Source organism: Rutilus rutilus, assembly GCF_951802725.1.
Source record: "Rutilus rutilus genome assembly, chromosome: 6".
Lineage (NCBI taxonomy): Eukaryota > Metazoa > Chordata > Actinopteri > Cypriniformes > Leuciscidae > Rutilus > Rutilus rutilus.
This window is the reverse complement of record NC_140214.1, coordinates 21,656,408-21,679,368: the sequence shown is the minus strand read 5'-3', so window position 1 is coordinate 21,679,368 and position 22,961 is coordinate 21,656,408. Positions and strand designations below refer to the sequence as shown.

Sequence of the window (22,961 nt, the reverse complement as noted above, 5' to 3'; positions counted from 1 at the left end):
CACTGTGTACTGTGTCCAGGGTTTGAAATGAACTTTTTCACTCACTAAATGTTTGTTACCGGCCACTCAGAAATTCTACTAGCCAAAAGATAAAAGAAATAAACCAGAATAACTACGTCACAACACACGCACACACACACATATATATATATATAAATATATATATATTATAATTGATTTATTTTTAAATTTGGATTTCATACATTTCTTTCTTATTTTTTTATTCAAACAAAATCTTGTCATCCAGCCATCTCCTCCCTCTTTCATCCTCATCACCAGAAATGTTTTAGGTTGACAGATCAATACAGTAAAAAGAACATAAAAAATGTTGGAAAATAACAATGTCTTTTCTGTTAACCAAATGCTTTTTAATCTTCGCTATTGCTTCAATGCAAATGAACAAGCATGCCGTTATTTGTTGCGTAGTGACGTAAGTAAGCCAGATATGCGCAGATTCTGCGCAATACGCTGTATTTAATATCATGATGATTCAGGAGTTCAAGAGTATTTGCACTAAATCTGCACAGATTTGGCTTACACGAACTTCCCCAGCAAAGTGAGTAAACATAATAAGTAACCCACCAAATTGGCTAGTGATTTGACAGCGTTACACGCCACAGTTGATTTTTACCCGCATTTGGCTGGTGTTGATTTCAAACCCTGACTGTGTCTTATGTACTGAAGTAATGTGTATTTTTCAGTGAACTTTTCAACCTTTTTCATGCCAAGGACCCATAAATATGATTTTCCTGTCTGGTCTGATTGTTTATACGATGGAATCAGTGTTAGGGGTGTAACGGTGCACAATTTAGGCCTATATGTGTATTTAAAAAAAACATTTATTGTTAATTGTGCAGACACAACTAAGTAGGCCTAAAAAGTGTAAACATTGTAATCTGTGCAGTCTAACATGTCAGTTTCTGTTTGTCCAAATATCGCTGTCGAATAGGCAGACTAACCAGTGTTAATGGTTGAAGATCCTCCATTATGCCCCTCTTGCCAGAATCCTTTATTGCTGAAGCATATTTTGATGTAATGTGATGTATCTTCCCGGTTTCGCAGACAAGGGCAAGGCTAACGCCTAGTGCCAGACTAAAATGCATGTTTGAGCTGTTTTAACTGAAAGCAACTTGCACTGACAAATCTTAAAATATGCCATTGTTTTTTTTGTTTTTTTTTAAGATGCACACCAGTAATGTTTTTTATTAAGGCACGTTTAAAAAAGCTACTTAAATGTCCTAAATTGAGGCCTAATCCTGGTTTAGTCTAAGCCTTTATTTTCAGCTGATTCTTATGAAAAGATTTATAATAAAGTGAGACCAGATTTAGTTATATACATTTTTTTATTTAATTTTTTTAACAAAGATACATTTTAAAAACCTCAACCTCAAAAACGCCAACCTTTTTTTTTTCTTTTTTTTTTAATTTTTAAATTTTTAATTTTTTTTTATTTATATATTTAACTTTTTTCTCACCATGAATATAGCTGTGGTAGCTGGCATGGCTTTAAATTATAAACAAACTGTTTGTCCCAACAATGATAGAATAAAGATTATTAATATAATTATGATTTGACTGTTTGGTGCAGTGATGCAGCACAACATACTTCCTTAAATGAAACTGTGACCAAACCTTGTGAGGATGACCCAGACTTTTGAGAGTTACTGAGAGTGCAATCCTGCTTTGTCAACATTATGGCCTTAAGCACAGCACTAAATCACAGCTCCTCGGCTCGAGGACTGTCTCCGCAATTAACTGTAACTTTCTTCGCACAAAAAGCCGCTGCTAAAGTTTATCCCTAATTTTTTTTTTTAAGTTCACTGTTGGAATATCTCAAATTATATTTCTAATTCCCAAGCAGGAACCACGCATATTTTGCCAGCCTTTGTAGCCAGTACGTCAAACTAATGTCCAAAGTATTGGTTAAACTTCGTGTTTTTCTGTCTGACAGCTTTCGCACATTCGCCGAGGACTCATTGCTTTGCCATGTGCTGCTGGATGTTTAAGATTCTGTTCTGGTGAATTTGGACAGGATCATTTGGTAAATCACCTCATTCATAAACTCACATTTCCCCAAATGGCTTTCATTTTCAAATATTACTTTATCGCCCAGTGGGAGTGCGCCTTGCACTATTCGCCAGGCCTAATGTGAGTGATCGCTCCTATTATAAAGTGTAAAAAAAAATATTTTGATTTCAAAGCCTCATTACATTGTTGTTTTCTATCCTATGGAGTTATAAATTTATGGGCTTTCCTTTCACTCACGGAATGGGACATTTTTGCAGTGTCATATTAGGGTCACTGTGGAGCAAACAAGATTTGGAAATGTTATCAAGACTAATAACAGGTCAGAGTCTAGGCAGCTAACATTTAATGACACGGAAATGCCATTATACTTCAGATGCAAACTGTGCGCAACGGTGCACACAGACAGTGATGTAGTGATATACGAAAAAAAAAAAAAATTTAACAAGCAGCAGTAACAAACAAACAAAAAACACCTTCCTCTCTTGGAGAGAAAAAACAATCAGTTTGTGGCAAAATGCTCACACTGGCAGCTGCTAAAAGAGCTGAGCTTTGGGTTTCTTGGCTTATGTTTCCCTTTCATCCATTACACTGTACAAAAGTTTTGATTCCTGTGCCACATATGCACAGTTAAGATAAGAAAATTAAAGTGCCGTTTTAGTCACAGCCTTTTACACATAATACTTATACCATTCAGTTGATTACCCCTAATCATGCCTAATCCCTAAAGCAATAGATTAACCTTATGATGCATAAATTATTAATGTATTATTAAATTATATAAAATATTTATTTTTCTATGCTTTATATAGCATAAATAAATAATTTCTAAGATCTATCTTTCTGAGATCTATTTCATTTTAAATAGTCACCATAGAAATGGTCACAGTAGAGCTGAAAGGATATTCTCATATACATTTCCAATGAACAATAGTAGATATTGTAGTGGTACTTTGTGCTTCACCACCATCAGCCATGTTGAATATATGATGTCATAAATAAAAAACACAAAGTCTGTGTCCGAAATTGCTTACTCTCTAAGTACTTCTTTTTAATAAGTCCTGACCGTTAAAAAAAGTAGATATATGAATGTGTTTAGTATGAATGTAATCTGGAAATACTACTTTTGTCATTATCATTGACATGTGGCATACCAGCGTCAGTTGCATCGCTTCACTGCATCTACAAATCCTCTCCCGTGGCCTAATAATAAGGTTTCCATTGGATGCACACTTCAGAATCTCGCTGGAAATAGTAGGTCATCCAAGTGCTTTTTTCCTTACTGTTTTATGAATACTGTGAATTCGGACATAATCTTCACACATATTGTTTTTTCACCAACTATATTGTAGGGAAGTATGCATATTCGGATGCAGCCGAAGACGTATAGCGAGGGCAGAATTATGGGTAAGGGTCAAAGGTCATCATCCATGTTGTCTTGGATATTACATCACACCCTGATGGGTTAAGGATTAGTTTTAGTAGTGGACACTGTGAATCAGAAGTTATTCTTTTCCTTCATGTTTTTAATTATCATAACAGATCAAAAATGTAAAACAAGACATGAAGCACTTTGATGATAATGCAGAGATTATGATGATAATGCAGAGATTATGAAGAGCTGCCATCTCTCCACTGCTGAAGTGAGCCTCGGGTACAGTTTGAGACTTGGGATGTCACACATTTGCCAAGACACCGCTTACGCCTAATGATGTGGCTAACTAAACACAGAGGGGACGCCACTCAGTATGGCAAACTGTGCCTATTTAAGCATCACTTTCAAGCCACACGAACACTTTATGAAGCATGATAGCTACTCTCTTCATCGCATACAAGTTGCTCACCCTTTTTTAATTATGCTAAATCCTTTTTTTTAGACTGATTTGCATAAATAGTCTAGATACATAAGCACGAATCACTCCCCGGGTCATAGTAGCCCAAACAATTTGTATGTATAATGATACATAGCATAAATCACTTCTTTATCCCCACATGATCCACTTCAGATGTCAGTCAGAACCATAAAGAGAGCCTCGTCTTCATTCGGTAATTAAGCATTTTTTTTCTTTTCTTTTTTTTTCTTTCAAGACTGTGTAAGTGTTTTTGAATTATTCACGTTAGTGAATCTTTACCGGTTCCAACAGTTTTTTTTTATTTTTTTTATTAAGATTCTGTCACTCTTAATAGAGAACAAGCAGTATTGATGTACCTTTCCTCGCATTTCTCTCTGCCATAATATTTCTCTCCTCAAAACATTGTGTGGCAGAATTTGACATCTAGATAAGCAGATTTCTTTACGACTTTAAAGCACTTTGGCACAGCGCTGTGGAACTAAAGTTGATTACAGAGTAGAGATGAGTCAGGATGGTCGACTAGTCGCCCACAAACCAATTTCTGAATTAGTGAGGTTAAAAAGATCTAGAGGTTGTTGTTTTTTTTAGCATGACGTTAGCATTTCAAACATCATGCCTTGGAAAGTTGGTCTTTGAATTCATTCACTTTAAAGCACGGTATCAAAACACTGCTTCTTGTAACAAGTCCACTTTTAAATGTCAAGACAATTACTATGGAGGCTTCAGATCGCCTGATGTGACCAATGTTCTACTGTTTTGCAGAATTCCAACTCGCCATTTTTGTGTTGACTCATGTTTTTTGTGGAATTAAAGGTTATAGATATTTAACCTAATTATCTCTTGAATATCTTGAATTTTGAGTACCATTTACCGTGCTGTGCAGTCTCCACTATTTTTAAATGTTGTTCTGTGTACACATGCAGAGTTGCAGACAGAAATCTTAGGCTGTTGCATCACATTTCACACCGTGAATGTTGTGTTTTTGATGTGGCATGTCAAGTTAAAAATAGTTTTGGTTTGGAAATGCGTCTTGACACCTGATTTCTGTCTCATTCTGTTGTGCTGTTTCTGTAGGCAAGACCCAAGGGTATGGAGATTGGACTGGTTAGCATGGACCCGTTAGCCCCTGCTGTTTGTTGGCAAAGACCATCTGGTTTTTTAAAACTTCTTTCACTATTAATGCCATTCAAAATGTGCCTTTTATTCTGTATGATAGATATTTTACCAGGGCACCATAGTGTGAAATGGACTTTTTTTCTATGGGTTTTTCTTCTGCCTTTTCATGTCACAGGCAGCTCAGGATTATTACCGTGTGTCAATTGCATGTGGTGGAAATGACCCAAAATATAATACGCCCTTTCTTAAAGAGATGTGTCACACACACACAAAAAAAAAATTCTGTCATCATATACTATGGAACATAAAAGGAGATATTTTGAGTGTTTTTTTTTTTTTTTTTTTTTTTTTTGTCCAAGTCAATAATCACCAACACTGTTTGGTTACCAACATTCTTCAAAATATATATTTTTTAATGTTTAGCAGAAGAAAAAAAAGTCAATCAGGTTTAGATCGACATGAGGATGAGTAAATTGTGACCATTTTTTTATTTTTGAGTAAACTATTAATTTAATACTGTGCTACTAGTGGTTCAGACGACCTACTGACTAGTCATTTATGAAAAATATGTGGTTTTGCAAATCATTGTATGCAGTGGTATTTCTGAATCGTATCTCTTTTTTTCATAATTGAATGCAGAAGCTATGAAACATAATTTCAAAATTAGGTACCGCACAAGCTTATCAGCTATCGGAGCAGAAATCATTGGGTTTTACAAGAGTTTAGCGTCTGTTTCAGGAAGATAGACAGTAATTCCAATTTCTCAGCTCAATTATGATTTGTTTATGGATCAGGTGCCATTGCTGTGTGAGAGTGAGATAGATTCAGCACGTCCTTCTCTACACCTGAACGATAATTTGATGGCCAAACTACTGTTGGTATTAGTCCGCAAAACCTGTATGTTGCCGTATTGGATATTACTGAAATGTTACTCTACAACATTTGGGCCATTTATGAGCTGTCAGTTTAAAAAATAGCACCCATTTATTTCTCCCTGATGTTAAGACAGATTGTGAAAATTGCTCGCAAGGTGTGGGAAAAGTGGAAATGGAAATAGACGTTTTCTCGCTAAACTTCCAAGACCGAGAGAACAAATCAAACTGCTCATGCTGTTCAGAGGCTGTCAGCCTATGGATCCATTTAGAAGTGAGAAGGCTAATGTCCTACCGAGCACAGGTATTGTTTGGAGGAGCGGCTGTTTTCAGATCGATTGAGCAATGAGAGGCTTCAAGGCTGAAGGTTTGCCTTCACATAGAAGGTGTTTGTTTGTTTGTTTGTTTGTTTGTTTGTTTGTTTGCTATTCACCTGGCATCACCTGGATATACTGGTAAATAAAAGATAAGCCAGCCCCGTTCTCTCTTCTTATCTAAGCTCCCATATGTACGCAGCACAATCCCGGGACCCCCTTGGTCCGTTTCTATTTTTTGAAGTCCTATTCTTTTCTTTCAGCAGAGCAGAACTTCGACACCAAATGAACGGTGTGTTTTTATATTTTGTCTTCAAATTCATTCTGTTTGGCATCACCGCATGGAGTCGTCAGTGTGTGTGCTAATTTATGTGTGCCCTAAGTAGCAGTGAAAGTCACAGGGACGCGTGTCAGATCCGCAGGCGGTAATGTTATTCCAGTCACACAGGTTTTAACTTTGCGTGGGGACTCCTCTTCAGCGCCGCGGCCCCGTGCTGCTCACTCGCAGCCCCCCACCAGGTTCAAACAGTCCCTCATCCTCTCAGAACACCCAACCATCCCATCTTTCACTCTCACGGCACATTCATGCACGCCTCCCTGTCAGTCCACATCAAAAACAGCAGAGAGGCTGTCTAGAGATGGCCAGGAGCTATTTCGGATGAGAGCTGACGGCTCTTCCTCACTGTTTTAGCGTCTATTTTTCATTCGAGTGATTCAAATGTTTGCGTCCAAGATTGCGTCTAAAGGAGTGTTGTTTTCAGGGTTCTTGAGTATGAGGTCATCATAAGTTCAGAGTAAGTAATATATTCCTCTATTTGCCTATAAGGCAGCTTTAGGAGTTGGAAGTCACAGGAGATCTAACACTCTCTCCAGACTTCCCTCTTATTCAAACGTATAGTCATTAGGGAATACAATACACATTTGCAGCCTGAAGATATATGTATTTTATGGTGGGGTTTGCTTTTTGTTTTGATGAATCAGTGTGAAGACCTAACTAGGGGTAGGCTACACAACTTTTTTCTTTTTTTTCATAATAAAAGTTGCAATTGTGATTTTAAAATGTGTTTTTTTGTTTGTTTTTGTTTTTATGCTTCAGGTTTGCTGTGTTTGTTTTTAGGAATGTACAATTTGGCCAAACATTTTGTGATTTATATATCATATGAATAAAAATAATAATGATTATTAATAATAAATGAGTATTCATTTTCTTTTAATCACGAGATGTTGACATTAAAATTGTTTTTCCGTAATAACGAGATAATGTGTCATTTAAAACTAGTGATCGACCGATATTGATTTTTTATAACCGATACCGATACCGATTATTTGCATGTTTATGTGCCGATTACCGATATGCAGAAACGATATTTATTTACTGTTATACTTCTGTTTTTGACACAATTATTACAACACAAATGAACTGAACAAACAATTTTATTTATAACAATCACTCCCTCCTTGCATACATAAAAAACTTTATATTTATACACAAATAAATAGAGGGGTCTGAGTCCAAAAAATAAAGTGCATTGTTACTAAGTGTCTTTGTTTAAAAATAAAAGCTTTGATGAGGTAAAAAATAAAGCACAAAAATTATTCTAACATAATTATATTCAAAGATAGTTGAGTGATGTATCTTTAAGTGGTTCCACATGTTGGAGGTATTTTTTGTATTGTATTTTGTATTGAAATGTAATTCATTTTAAACAGTTTTAGAAGGTTTATATGTGCCATTTAATAGGTTTAAAGAGTGAGGAATAATTCACTGGGTAATATTAATTCACTGAATAATATTAGCTGGAATATAACATTATCAGGAAAGTAACAAACAAAACAGCATATTTGCTTTTTTCTAACTAGTATGTTATTAATTATTAATAATGTTTTTGTCGGTCTAGATCATGAAATCCTTTCTGACAAAGTGCTGTTTATCTATGCGTTTACACAGAACTATATAACTTACTCAACCGCGATCGCGCGTGGAGATAATAAATAATTAATTTCCACAGAGCGGTATTTATTTAGATTTGTATTAGCGAAATAATGGTTATGCAGTAAATGATAATATAATTTAGGTTGTTTAAACGAGATAATCTTGTCAAAAGTTTCATGCAGTAGCCGTGCTTGAGCATTCCTGGTCATCAACCCAGTGAGTGCGCAGCAATATGAACAAACTTTTTTTTTTCGAGACTATATAAACAGCACTTTGTCAGTTGACATTTCATGATCTAGATCATGAAATGGCAAATGCCAACTGACAAAGTGCTGTTTATCTATGCATTTATTTTACACAGAACTCAACCGCGATCGCGCGTGGAGATAATAAATAATTAATTTCCACAAAGCGGTATATTTAGATGTGTAACGTTATTAGCGAAATAATTGCTATGTAGTAAATAATATAATCTAGGATGTTTAAACAAGATAATCTTGTCAAAAGTTTCATTCAGTGGCCGTGAGCATCCTGATCATCAACCCAGTGAGTGCTCAGCAATATGAACGAACTTTTTTCTCGAGACTAATGGTGAGCAAATACAACTGATAGAGAATTAAATTCAGTGCTTTTATTTTCAACATGCACTCATTCATGTCTGTTTTATTTAATTCATGTAAAGTTACGTCTTTATTGGGGCAGGACATGACGGATTACGCTAGTGACTCCATGAGTTCGTCTCAATTTTTTAGAACCAAGCTGCATAAATAAACTAGGCTATATCAGGCATTCATGTCTCAAATCTCATTTCTGCATGTCTGTTATGTTAAATAAAGTTGAAAAATTAAAGCAAAGCAAGCAGAACATATGTTTTACCTGTGCACAGAGTTGTTGTTGACTGATCTCCTCAGACACGGGCTGCAATGGCGGAATTCTCAAAACGGCCACAAGATGGCGCCGTTTATCGGCGAATCCGATATTACAAAACCGATACCCGATTATGGGAAAATGCTTAAATATCGGTAAAAATATCGGTAAACCGATACATCGGTCGATCACTATTTAAAACTATACATTTCCTCATAATAACGTATCATAAAAACAATAATGCTTTTCCCATTTTAACGAGATATTAAACTGTTAAAACCACATATTTTGTACATGATGTGACAACTTGAGAAATAGGCCTTTATCACAGTCCACGTTCAAAAAGTTGGAAGCTTTAAATAGTATAGAAACTTACAAACTTCAGCTGTAGCCCATAGCGCATGATTGTTGTGATTTATTGATGTACAGTTCATCACAGATACTTCACATCAACCACAGTTTATAATAATTAATCGGGTAATGGGTATGATGAAACAAATAAAAATGTTGTCATGTTATTGCGACACATATTTCATTATTTAAAGGCCTCCTTCAGAGTCTGACCATCTTTGTTTATTAAAGACATGCAAGAATGGAATACAAACAACATATCACACTGCACAGCATTAGAATTAGACAAGGTTATGCATTCCATAAAACATCAATTATGAGTAAAGACTGTACAAATTAAACAATAATAGAGTGTATTCCAGTGATATTGTTTTAAGGAGAAAAATATCTTGTTTTTAACGACATAGAATCTTATTACGAGAAAATATGAAGAGTTCAGATGCAAAAGCCTCTAAGTGCCATCTGAAATTTTCTTCTAGAATTATCATTTTTAACAAGCTCGTATAATTAAGTTCAGTAGTTTCACTTAAATGACAATTAATAGGTCATTTTCATTGTTATTTAAGTGAAATTACTGAACTTAAATATACAAGCTTGTTAAAAATGATCATTCAAGAAGAAAATTTCAGACGGCACTTAGAGGCTTTTGCATCTGAACTCTTCATATATTGTTTTAACAACATAACATCTCGTTATTATGAGAAAACATCTCGTTATTACGACACAATTGAGTGGAAAAAGTAATATGTACACTACCGTTCAAAAGTTTGGGGTCAGTAAGATTTTTAATGTTTTTAAAAGAAATATCTTCTGCTCACCAAGGCTGCATTTATTTGATTAAAAATATAAACAAAAACAGTAATATTGTGAAATATTATTCCAATTTAAAACAGCTGTTTTCTATGTGAATATACAGTAAAGTGTAATTTATTCCTGTGATCAAAGCTGAATTTTCAGCCTCATTACTCCAGTCTTCAGTGTCACATGATCCTTCAGAAATCATTCAGATATCCTGATTTGCTGCTCAAGAAACATTTATGATTATTATCAATGTTGAAAACCGTTATTTACATTTTTATTTCATGATGCTATGATGAATAGAAAGTTCAAAAGAACAGCATTTATCTGAAATCTAAAGCTTTTGTAACATTAAACACTGCCGTTCAAAAGTTTGGGGTCAGTAAGAATTTTAATTTTATTTTTGGGAGAAAGAAATAAAATAAATCATGAGTAATGAGTTAAACTGATCAAAAGTTACAGTAAAGACATTTATAATGTTAGAAAATATTCTACTTTAAATAAATGCTGTTCTTTTGAACTTTCTATTCATCAAAGAACTTTGAAAAAAAAATTGTACACAACTGTTTTCAACATTGATAATAATAATTAATGTTTCTTGAGCATCAAATCATCATATTAGAATGATTTCTGAAGGATCATGTGACACTGAAGACTGGAGTAATGATGCTGAAAATTCAGCTTTGATCACAGGAATAAATTACAGTTTAAAATATATTAAAATAAAAAGACAGTCATTTTAAATTGTATTTTTTGTATTGTTTTTTATCAAATAAATGCAGCCTTGGTGAGCAGAAGATACTTCTTTTAAAAACATAAAAAAATCTTACTGACCCCAAACTTTTGAACGGTAGTGTATGTGGCAACATGTGAAACCATAAAAACAAACCTCACATATAGTTATTTAATTATATCACAGCCTTTGTGGTTTGATAATCCCTAGACCTACAGTAACTGTGTATGTTCTCTGGTTTCAGAACCGCTTCCATTTGCAGATGATGACACGTACTCCGCCTTCTGCATTGTCGGAGCTGCTGTTAGCAGTGTTGCTGAAGGGAGGCTGGCAGGGTGGAGCGGCAGTTCTTTGTCCGGGAGGTGGGAACACAGTAATGCTGGAAGAGCTTGAACAGTGGGGTCACCTAGGCTTGGATGGAGCCCACTGGCACCTCTGGGAGACCCTCAACCTGTCCAGACTCGAGGAAAATGCAAGCGAAGACAAGGTGATGGAGCTCCTCTCACAGCTCCTCAGCAGGACTCCTTCTGCTCCGGCGTCTTCCGTGGTGCTTTTCAGCTCCGACCCTGAATGTACGGCCACAGTGCTGCGCAGTGCCAACCAGTTGAGCGTTGCATTGCCCCCCATGCACTGGATCATGGGATATCCGCTTAGTCTTGATTCTCTACACTCCATTGGCTCCCCCCTGGGTCTTCTGGCTTATGGGGAGGTGAATCGCAAGCCCCTGAACTTCTACATTAGGGATACCCTGCAGCTCATTGGCAGGGCTGTGTATGCGGCGACCATGGTGAGACCGGACCTGGCACTCATCCAGAACATGGTCAACTGCTTTGACAAGCCCAATAAACATGAGCTACCCTCTTCTGGACAGTACCTTGCCAGGTAAACGTGTAACTTTTTCCAGCTAAGTAGCTTACTAAGTAGCAAATAGATTCTTATTATTGCTTACACACTCAAATAAAAAATAACACACAGTTAGAGAAACCTGACACTCAAGGAGCAAAACCTCAGCCCAGATCTGCACAACCAAAACTATTCTCAGCCTCACACTTTTTTGGAAAACACAGAACACACTTCTCTACATTAGACACAGAAATCTAACATGTCACTTCTTTGCCATTTCAAGGCACTGCTTTCCTAAATACCACACCTATGAACCAATTGATCAAATACGTAGGTGCTTAATTGTAAACTCAACAATCAGGTGAAAGCTCTATAGAAAGGCAATGGGTGAGTTTACCAGTCTTCAACAAAAATGGAAGGCAACATTGCAGTAAGAGGAAGACGGAGAGTGAGGATGGGAGGTGGAGCCCGTGAAGGAAGAGGGGGGTAGGGAGAGGAAGAGGTATACCTGGTGGAGGACGTGAACAAAGAAGACGAGGACCACACTAATCAGATGCGATTCGAACAACCTTGGTTGACCACGTTGTAAACCACGGGTTGACATTGAGAGAGCAATAATGCGATAGGTCTCAGAGAAATTCAAACAAACATCCTCGATGACCACACAGTTTTCAATAATAACAATCCGGTCTCTCTATCAACACTGTGGTGAATCCTCAAAAACATCACATACAGATGAAACGACTCTACTGAGTGCCATTTGAAAGAAATTCTGAAAGAGTAAAAGATCTGCGGCGTGAATATGTGCAGGTGAGTAATGTACACTTCAGTATTCTGAATACACAGAACCTTTTAACATGTAAATTTATAGTAGGCCCATACTGAACTACAAAATATTGTCTTTTTTTCCAGGAGATTTGGTAATTGATGCTGATCCAATCCCATATGAATTTATCTTCACAGATGAGGCTGAGTTTAACCTGACAAAAGTAAGAAGAGAGAAAAACATCACTGCCCACAGAGATATTTTGAATGTCCCCACAATGTTCTCTGCAATCAGGCAGAATGGGGTCCTCCACCAGCCTGCCAACTTAGGTCCTTAGAACACGGCCCACATACTCACATTTTTAGACAGACTACACAACATTGTCACAGCAGAAGACCAAATAGATGCAGAGCAGAGGAGATACATTGTCATCTGTGACAATATATCTTTTCAACGATCTGCTCTGGTCCAAAACTGGTTTCATGAGCATCCATAATTTTAACTCCAATACCTCGCGCCATACTCTCCCTTCCTTAACCCCATTGAGGAGTTTTTTTCGGCATGGTGATGGAAGGTTTACGATCTCCAGCCCTATGTCAGGATATCCCTCATTCAAGCCATGAAGGAGGCCTGTGACCTAATGGATGCAGGGTCTGTGCAAGGATGGATTCGCCATTTAAAGGGTTAGTTCACCCAAAAATGTGGTGACTCACCCTCATGTTGTTCCAACCCTGTAAGACTTTCGTTCATCTTCGGAACACAAATTAATATATTTTTTATTAAATCTGAGAGCTGGATCACTCCTCCATAGGCTTCAATGGGATTGAAACTTTCCAGCCCAGAAAGTGAGTAAAGACAATGTTTAAAATAGTCCAAGTGACTCCAGTGGCTCAACCATAAGTTTATCAAGCGACGAGAATACTTTTTGTGCGCAAAAAACAAACAAAAATAACGGATAATAATAATAAATAATAATAAAATGTATTAAACTATTAATTTTCTTCTGTGTGGGCCTCAGAGTGAGTTCACATAGTGTAACAGCGCAGCTCTTCTGGGTTGTACGTCAGCACGTAGGCTCACTATTGGCCGACGCTGGTCATGTGTGTGATGCTTGTGACGTACAACACAGAAGCGCTGCGCTGTTACACTAGAAGGCCCACACAGAAGAAAATGAATAGTTTAATAAAGTCGTTATTTTTGTTTGTTTTTTCGCACAAAAAAGTATTCTCGTCGCTCTCAGCCAAAGCTCTCAGATTTAATCAAAAATATCTTAATTTGTGTTCCGAAGATGAACGAAAGTCTTACGGGGTTGGAACAACATGAGGGTGAGTAATTACTGACAGAATTTACATTTTTGGGTGAACTAACCCTTTAAGAAGATTCTTCCCTCGCTGTCTTGTGAGAGAGGACATAGCCTGTGATGTGCAGCTAGACAAAGAGATTTATGTTTATGTACTACTATATTCTATTGAGAATATGTTCTGATTTTCATTGCAAAATGCAATCTTTGGAAATGCATGGGTGTATTGACTGATTTTACAATATGGAGAGAAATAAATATTTTCATCAATGTGCAGTGTGTTGTGTTTGGTCAATATATATATCCTTTACTCTAACAATATCTCTAAAAATCAAACCCAAACTATATCATTAGAAGAATAGAAATGTAACAAGTGTTTAAGATTGAGCACAGCAGTGTAAGTGTTTTAAACAGAATCAAATTGTATGAACCATATATGTGCCATACAATGTCAAAATTGTGTTTGTGGATGGGTGAATTGTGTGTAATGTTTTGACAAAATTAGCTTTGTTTTTAAGAGCCGTAAAAAACTGTATTTAACTACATTTTCATTTTCATAAGCGTAACAGTCTAATCTTGTCAGTCACCTTTTTATTTAGATAGCGCTTTATACAATACAGATAGTTTTGCAGAATACAGAAGCAGGTTTACAGTGATAACAGGAAAATGATGCATTTCGGCTGTTGTTCAGCTGAAGTCAGTTCAGTGTTAATTCAGTTCCGTGGTAAAAATCATTCATTATTAAATTAGTTAATTTCATCTATAAAGAAGTTCTGCAAAAAAAAATGACCATCGTCCAGTTCAGTTCTCATTCAACCGCGGCAGTACAGTCAGATCAATAATAAATATTGTTGAATATTAAGTAGCAAAACTGTTCATAAACAGTAGCATTTCCAGTAACAAGCTATTGTTCCAACAAGTAAATTTAAATGTAGGACAAAAAACATGGTTAATGGGGGGTACCTGTGGAAAATGTTGCCTATTAGTTATAATATGACATAAACATTAACGTTTAGCAATGCTACATTTCTGTTGTTTGTCACATTATAACTAATAGGCTACATTTTCCACAGCTACCCCCCATTTACCATGTTTCATATTTCTGATTAGTGTGCCATTTCTATGTGACTCATGTGTGGCTTATATGAACCCATGGTCTTCAAGCTCAGTTATTTACAATAAAACTGGAGATTGTGTTAGTTAGAGGACATAGCGAAAGAAACAAATATCCATGGTCTTATTTATTGAAATGTATGAGTCAAGTGTCATAGATTGCACAAATGTGTGCTGTGCAGCCCTAACACGTTTTTTTTTTTGCACAAGTAAACCTTATTTACCATGTTTCACATGTATGATTAATGTGGAATCTGCATGCGACACATGTGAGGCTTTTGGACCCCTAGCCTTCAAGCTCAATTTCCTATAGGGGATCTGGAAATTGTGTTTACCATAATTGTCATGTGATACCCTGTAAAAAAAAAAAAAAAGGTTTTTAATCTCGTATCATCTTTAAAGACTATAATTTTTCATATTATGAATATTTTCATTATTAAAAGGATATTTTCAGTATTTTATTTTGTAGTCTAGCTAACTATTCTGTCAAAAGTATTGCTTTGTTGTAGTTTAACTGCTGTAGATTATGAGCAGCCTGTAGCTCATCCAGCTAGAGTTTTAAAGTAACTTCAACACAAATGTCTATCCTGGAGGTATTTTAAGTATTATACGTAATCAGGAATTCATTTGTTATCTGATCACGCAGTGCAGTCATTTCAATTAAGCTTTAACTTCACCTTTAGTGATTAGTGTGCATAGACATATTAAGCATATTTTACATTAGGGGAATTATAATGTAGTAAATTCTCTCCAAGGAAAAAGGCTTGGATTAGTATTCCAGCCACTGGTATAAAGTTACAGGAATATTCTGTCTCGACTGCAGTATGGTCATTTATGGTCATCAATATAGTTATTTTTCTGATTGAACCACCGGAGACTTAAAAATGCAATTAACGGACTCAGGGGCATTTTCAATACATTTATACCTCCTTAATCAAAACCATATCCCTGTGTGCATTTACATACACCGTCCAGTTAGCAGTTACAGAATGATACATTCTCAGCAGTTTCTGTACGTTAGATATTTATACGTGTATCTCCATACTTGTAGATATATATGTAGCCTATATATATATATTTATTATTATTCATTAATAATATTATTCATCAATCATTTTTATTTTTTTAAGGTTACAAATAGGCAATGCAAATATTAAACTGATAAGATCAGTTGAATTAAATGATAGTCAAATGTACTTAAATGAGAACACATAATCAAAGGATTATGTTAATTGTATTAATTATGCCTTGATTAAACACTTATTATTAGGCTAGGATTGAAAATAATCCAAGATATTTGAAATGAACAAAGACATTTGCTTTACTGTTTCCACCCCCTCTTTCTACCACAAGGACCATTTGGAGTTCCTAAAGGCACAGAGGGGCTGATAGTGATCAAGGCCTGTAGGCCAAGATGTGTGTACTTCGGGGGTCGATGAATTGTCACACCTTTAGTACAATGGGGGAAGTTGTAATTATCTGATTGGTCAGTCTGAATGTCTCACATTTGGGTTTTAGTCACATGGTCGGGGAAGGGATAAAAGAAGATTGTAACTGATGCTCTGTCTCTTTGGTGCTCTGGCTTTTTTGATTCTCGGGCCCTTCTTGGCTTTGGGTCTTTCTCTCCCCTCTTTTCTCTCTCTCTCTCTCTCTCTCTCTCTCTCTCGTAACATTTTACATATATACAATTAATGGTATAAGTTATTATCATCTCATACATCTATTTTGTAACTATTTTAAGTGTAACCATAACCATATATTGTCATTAAACCCTTTCAATTACAAATAATGTGCTAACTAGTTTTGATTTGCTATTAACTTTGAAGTGCTACCTATTGCAATACAATACCGCCACTCTATATAGCAACGCTCTGCCACATATTTAGCTATTGTAACTATGCGCTTATTTCTGTCGTTGGTATAAGTAGCAGTGGGTGGTAATAGACAAGAAATGTACAGTTTTCCACCATCTTGATGACAACGTTTCTTTAGTCATTCGGCAGTCTTGCAGCCTGAACCCCTGCAGGAAATCCACCCTTACAGAATGTTAAATGGTTTTGTTAAATTTGGAAAATGTAGATATGTTAAAAAACACAATTTGATGTTTGGAAATCAGGACCATTAATCCATTTACTTGTGAATATAGAACCAAAGAAGTATGATACAGTATATATAACAAACTGTAGAGTATTGTTTGTATTGTGATATACTGGTAGTCCCTATGTGAACTCTTATCACTGAAGGCTGGAAGAAGCCTTACCAATCTGCTCACTTCTACAAATTAGATTTTTTTTTTCACCCTCAGATGTAAGATTAAAGTGCCGCTGTTATGAGTCTTGCTCAGTTGAAAAACTTTTTTTTAAATGAAGGGAAAAAAAGACAGAGGACCCCTGAGATTTAGCACTGGATTGAACGCAGTGATGTAATCTTTAATATTCACCTCACAGAGTGAGAATCCCCCCCCACCCCCATGTAATGAAATGTATTTGCTCTGAAAAATAAGTGTATTGCACAGAAGCACAGAATCTGAAAACAACACAACACACAGGGATTATTTGTTCTCTGAGGTGTTAATGCTTTCTGAAAGTTTAATAATAGTCACACGGATAGAAATCTCAGTTAGGAAATCAGCTTTTGCAGTGGCTAACCTATTATACCCTGTCTTTCACACCAGATCAAGTGTTCTCCGCGGGTCAAACTAGGGCTATCAGGAGAAATTAATGATGCGGGCAATAATTTTTTTCCCCTTTTATTTTCTCTGTTCTCCCCCGTTTTAATAGAAGTGTGCAGTTATGGTCACACAGAGTGCATATCATTTATGGCCTCATTTAGCCACTCATCACAAGCCTTTTTCACTCTGGGTTTTTCATCTTCCCTCTGTGACTCAGACATTGCCCAGCAAACCTTTGACTACTCTACATCCCCAGCTGATGTATTGATGAAAATCGATCATTGAACTAATTCATGGCGTATATTCTGCCATAAAAGCAGTGTGGCTCGGCTGTGTAAGAAATCACAATTATGTGATATATGCAGAACATCACAATAGAATATCCAGAGCTACATGGTGGGTTATTCACCTATAAACCATGCTCTATTTACATATTTGTTTGTTTACTACATTGTAGTAGTAAATGCATAGTCTGTAAAAGGTCATATATTGGTTCAAAAGATTTAGTGTGATTTATTCAGGTTTCTCAGGTCATAATCCTGTCCTTTTGTCTTTGAAGAAAGCCTTGAACTTCAGTAGGCTTCAAGAGTGATCTATATTTCCGTCTGTTCTTATTCTTTTCTTCTGCATGCTGTGAAACATATTGTTTGAGAATTAAAGATTAAACATTTTGTTATGTAATTTTAAAAGGATAATCATTGTGCCAATCAGTAGCTCTTGAATAAGGAATAATTATTTAAATCTTGGCAGACGCACCATGCAGCAAATTTTTTTCAGCGCACTATGTGACAGCTGTGGCACTTCTTTTTATGACAGTTAGACATGATCATCTAGAGGTGTAATTTTCGTTTAGTATCCAAGGGGACCTGGGTTAAAATCCTTATTTAACACACACACACACACACGTTTTATGTTTCATGGGGACTTTCCATAGACATAAGGATTTTTATACTGTACAAGCTGTATATTTTATCCCCTTGCACTAACCCTATTCCTAACCCTACCCATCACAGAAAACTTTCTGCATTTTCAAAACACATCACTATGATTTATAAGCTGTTTTCCTCATGGGGACCATAGAATGTCCCACAAGGATTTCAGATATTGCCATCTTTGTGGGGACATTTTGTTCCCATAATGTAGGGTTAACTAGGACACACACACACACATAATGACAGAATGTTTTCATCATTGTATGGACATTTTGATCTCCTTTTGTGTTCTATAGGGAATAAAGTCATAATTATATATAATTATTTAAATATTATTCCAAAATTGTCTTGCGTTTTCACTGTAAAAATTACCATATGTCTAATCATATATATATATATATATATATATATATAATATATATAATTATTATTAAAAAAAAATTTAAGCAAGATCATTCTTTATTGATGCTCACACAGTTGCTTCATGGATTCTATGGATTCTGTCGCTTATATAAAGTGATGAATGGACTTTGTGCACAAAAACGGTAAACTGCACCTTATGTCTTTTGTAAGCGTTTTTTTTTTTTTTGGAGACTGTTCTGTGTGGTCATTCAGCAAAACATGCAGCGACAGTGAGATTCCCTGGGCGGTGAGCGTGCGCTGAGTTCCTGTGCAGCTCACACTGCTGTTTCAAACACGCGATCGACTGAGCAAATGGCATTTTCACACAAGGCTGACATTTAAACACTTAGGTGGTCTTGTGTTTGCAAAATGGAGAATTTTGTCAAAGGCGATGAGTTTGGAACGCTGATAATATTTGACTTATAGTGGACCTAAACCCTGTAAATATGGACATACAGTATGAAATAATAGTCAGAAAAATATATATTTTTAAATGGATCAGTTTATTGAATACTACAAAATCAAAAAAAAAAAAAAAAAAAGTTTGCAAATGTGCTTTTTGTTGGCTATCATGTTTTATTCCAAAAATCCAATTTGGTGCATTTGCTGATATTTATATGGCCAAAAAGTAAGATAAAATTTTGATAGATTGTATAAATCAATGAGATATTTATTACAATATACCAGGCTACTTACATAAAATACTGTACATATAAACATCATTTGTCACTCTACAGTATATCTCCCAATAATATGTCTTAGTAAGATGATATTTAAATGCAGTTTTATGATCAAAGCTCTGTAGTTTTTATTGTGGGGGCAAAAACATATAATGCAATGCAATGTAATGATGATTGAGAGATGTACAAATATATGTTGTTCAAAATCCTGATGTATTATTTTGATACATTTTAACACAATATTTCTAAATAAAAAAAGATGTATGAATATTCAAGTAAACTTAAGTTGCTTCAGTACAGTAAGTATTAATCTTGAAATATTACTAACAATAATTATTCTTATATCTACTTTATAAAAATCAGTAAAGATTTCACTGCAAAAAGACACGTCAACCACAACCTGAAGCTGCCTTTTTATTTATTTTAAATATACTAAAATGTGTTTTACTTATTAAAAAGTACAAAAGTAAACAATCAGATGACAGAAGGCATGTAGTAGATTGTGTACAACGGGTTTTTCATCAAAGTTTTGATTATGTTCATAATTTAGAGGCATTTTTGCTCTTTAAATACGATACAGTAGGTTTTATAGGGTTAATTATCAAAGGTAAAAATCTCTTAAATTTAATATAAAACTGTAATGCAGTCAACAAAGCTGGTACTTAAACCAATTAATATCAATCAATGGCATTATATAAAAAGGCATAAAATAGCTATAAAAAATGTTCTTTATTTCTTATGTAGTATCACTTCTGTACTGTATATTTATTCATTTGACCAGTTTTCACTAGTTAGCTCCTTTGGCTCTTGTGTAGGATTCGGTTAGCTAGAGATTCAGCAAAAAAATGTTGCTCTGCCATCTCATCACTGTCTTTGCTTTTGCTGGATGCATATATATTCCCCTCACAATTCTCATGTCCCTGCTGTGCTCAGGTTCTTGTCGAACACTTCGTTCATGGGGCTGACAGGCCCGGTGCGAGTACAGCGCTCGCTCTCCAGGGTCCTTACCTCCCAGCGCTTTCACATATGGAGCCTACAGCGGGACCCTCTGGGCCAGCCAAGTTGGGTGACCGTGGCAAGCTGGCAGTCGGGCCGTCTGGAATTAGAGGAACAGAGTCTGTGGCCAGGCATGACCCAGCACCACCGGGAGGGCGGCCCAGGGATTAGGCTCGGCGGACGCTGGCAGGCAGGACTCCCAGTGGCGGGGAGCAGATTGCGGGTCGTGACCTTGGTCGAGCACCCGTTTGTGTTCACACGGGAGGTGGACGAGGAGGGCCAGTGTCCAGCAGGTCAGCTGTGCCTTGACCCTCAAACCAACAGCTCTGAAGTCCTCAACCAGCTGTTCAGAGAGCTGGAGCAAACCAACAGCAGTTCACTGCCAACTGACATGCGGAAATGCTGCTATGGATACTGCATTGATCTGCTAGAGAAGTTAGCAGAGGACATGCACTTCGAGTTTGACCTCTACATCGTAGGCGATGGGAAGTACGGGGCGTGGAAAGGGGGTAGATGGACTGGTCTGGTGGGCGACCTGCTCAGTGGCGTGGCTGATATGGCCGTCGCCAGCTTTAGCATCAACTCAGCTCGAAGCCGAGTGATAGACTTCACCAGCCCCTTCTTCTCCACCAGTCTAGGGATCCTGGTGCGCAGCAAGGACACAGCTGCACCCATCGGTGCTTTCATGTGGCCGCTTCACTGGTCCATGTGGGTGGGTATCTTTGTGGCACTGCACATCACAGCTCTTTTCATCACCCTATATGAGTGGAACAGTCCGTTTGGCATGACCCCGCATGGACGCAACCGCATTAGGGTCTTCTCTTACTCGTCTGCCCTGAACCTCTGCTACGCCATTCTGTTCGGCCGGACCGTTGCCAGTAAAACTCCAAAGTGCTGGACGGGCCGCTTCCTCATGAATCTTTGGGCCATATTTTGCCTGCTGGTTCTGTCCAGTTACACGGCCAACCTAGCAGCTGTCATGGTGGGGGAGAAGACCTTTGAGGAGGTGTCAGGGATTCATGATGTCAAGGTAAAACACTGCATTTCATCTTGAATTACTAAAGAAATACAAACATATTTGATGTAATTTTGTGAAATATTACTATAATTTTTAATCATTGTTTTCTATTTTAAAATATTTAACAAAATAATGTATTCCTTTGATGGCAAAGCTGAATTTTCAACATCATTACTCCAGTCTTCATTGTCACATGATCCTTCAGAAATCATTCTAATATGCAGATTTTATGTGCAAGAAGCATTTCTTATTATTATCAATGTTGAAAACAGTTGTTCTGCTTAACATTGTTGATGAAACCATGAAGATGTTTTGATTAACAGAACATTTGAACAGTACACATATTTTTTGTTGATTGACTAAAACTGTGCTGTAGTATGTCTAAATGTGTATCCCTTAAAATGAGAGATCTTGATACTTTTAACATAATATGGTGAATGTCAATTGAAAAATAGTTTTTCACAATTGTTCATGCACATGTCGAAAAAACTATAGTAGTACCACGGTGCATTTTAGTACTATTTTGGGAAATGATGGGATTATGTTTTCAAGCCTTTTTCACTCAGTCAGTTCACTTTTCATTGCTTTTTTCAAGCTCCATCACCCGTCTCTGGGGTTTCGCTTCGGCACAGTTCGAGAAAGCAGTGCTGAGGACTATGTGAAAAAGAGCTTTCCTGAGATGTACGAGTACATGAGGCGCTTCAACAAGCCCACCACTCCGGATGGAGTCTCTACACTCAAGTAAGTGTTTGAACCAGTAGAGAAGAGACAAAACATAACATAACATAACTTGGGCATACCAGTGGTGGAAAGTCCAATGAAAAGGTAACAGTAAGAGAAAACAAGAGAGTGGTTGTGAAATAATCAAGCTGAATTTCTGTGCAGCCTTGAATGAAAAACACTTGCAATAAAGTGTATTTAGAAAGCTATCATCATAAAGACTCGCACTCACATAGACACATTTATATTCTGTTAAGGCAATACAATCAAGTGGTGTTGAGTAAAACAAATAAGGCTTTCAAAGGAGATGGGCATCTTGGAAAAAGCCTGAAGGGAGTTGAGCTCAGAAATGGCACAGTGCTGATGGAGACACAGCAATAAGAGGGCAACATGTCAGTTCTTACAACCTCAAAAGCTCTTGACACTCCTGTGGGTCTGCTTTGTATGACGCAGAGTTAAAATCATTTCTTTTTCATGAGGAATTATGCACACCATCCAGCTCACTTGATTTAAACCGACGGAGTCGATAGCAACAAGTGTCAGCTCTCCAGGCTTTCGGTCTGTTTTCTCGGATTCCATTCATCCTTGAAAGAACAGACTCCAAGGAGAGAAGAGAGGCAGTCACTCTCAAGTCAAATCTAAACTTGCTGAATGAGGG

General features: G+C 36.6%; 1 protein-coding gene across 1 annotated transcript in view; it reads left to right on the top strand.

The window, feature by feature from the left end:
- grin3ba (glutamate receptor, ionotropic, N-methyl-D-aspartate 3Ba) overlaps positions 1 to 22,961 on the top strand; it is a gene marked incomplete at its 5' end in the record, with an annotated part of 49,075 nt that overhangs the window by 11,074 nt on the left and 15,040 nt on the right. The window contains 3 exons of the mRNA XM_084410417.1: positions 11,107 to 11,744; positions 20,503 to 21,595; positions 22,179 to 22,324. Of these exons, the coding sequence (XP_084266543.1) occupies positions 11,107 to 11,744; positions 20,503 to 21,595; positions 22,179 to 22,324 (1,877 nt within the window). The remainder of the gene's footprint in view (positions 1 to 11,106; positions 11,745 to 20,502; positions 21,596 to 22,178; positions 22,325 to 22,961) is intronic.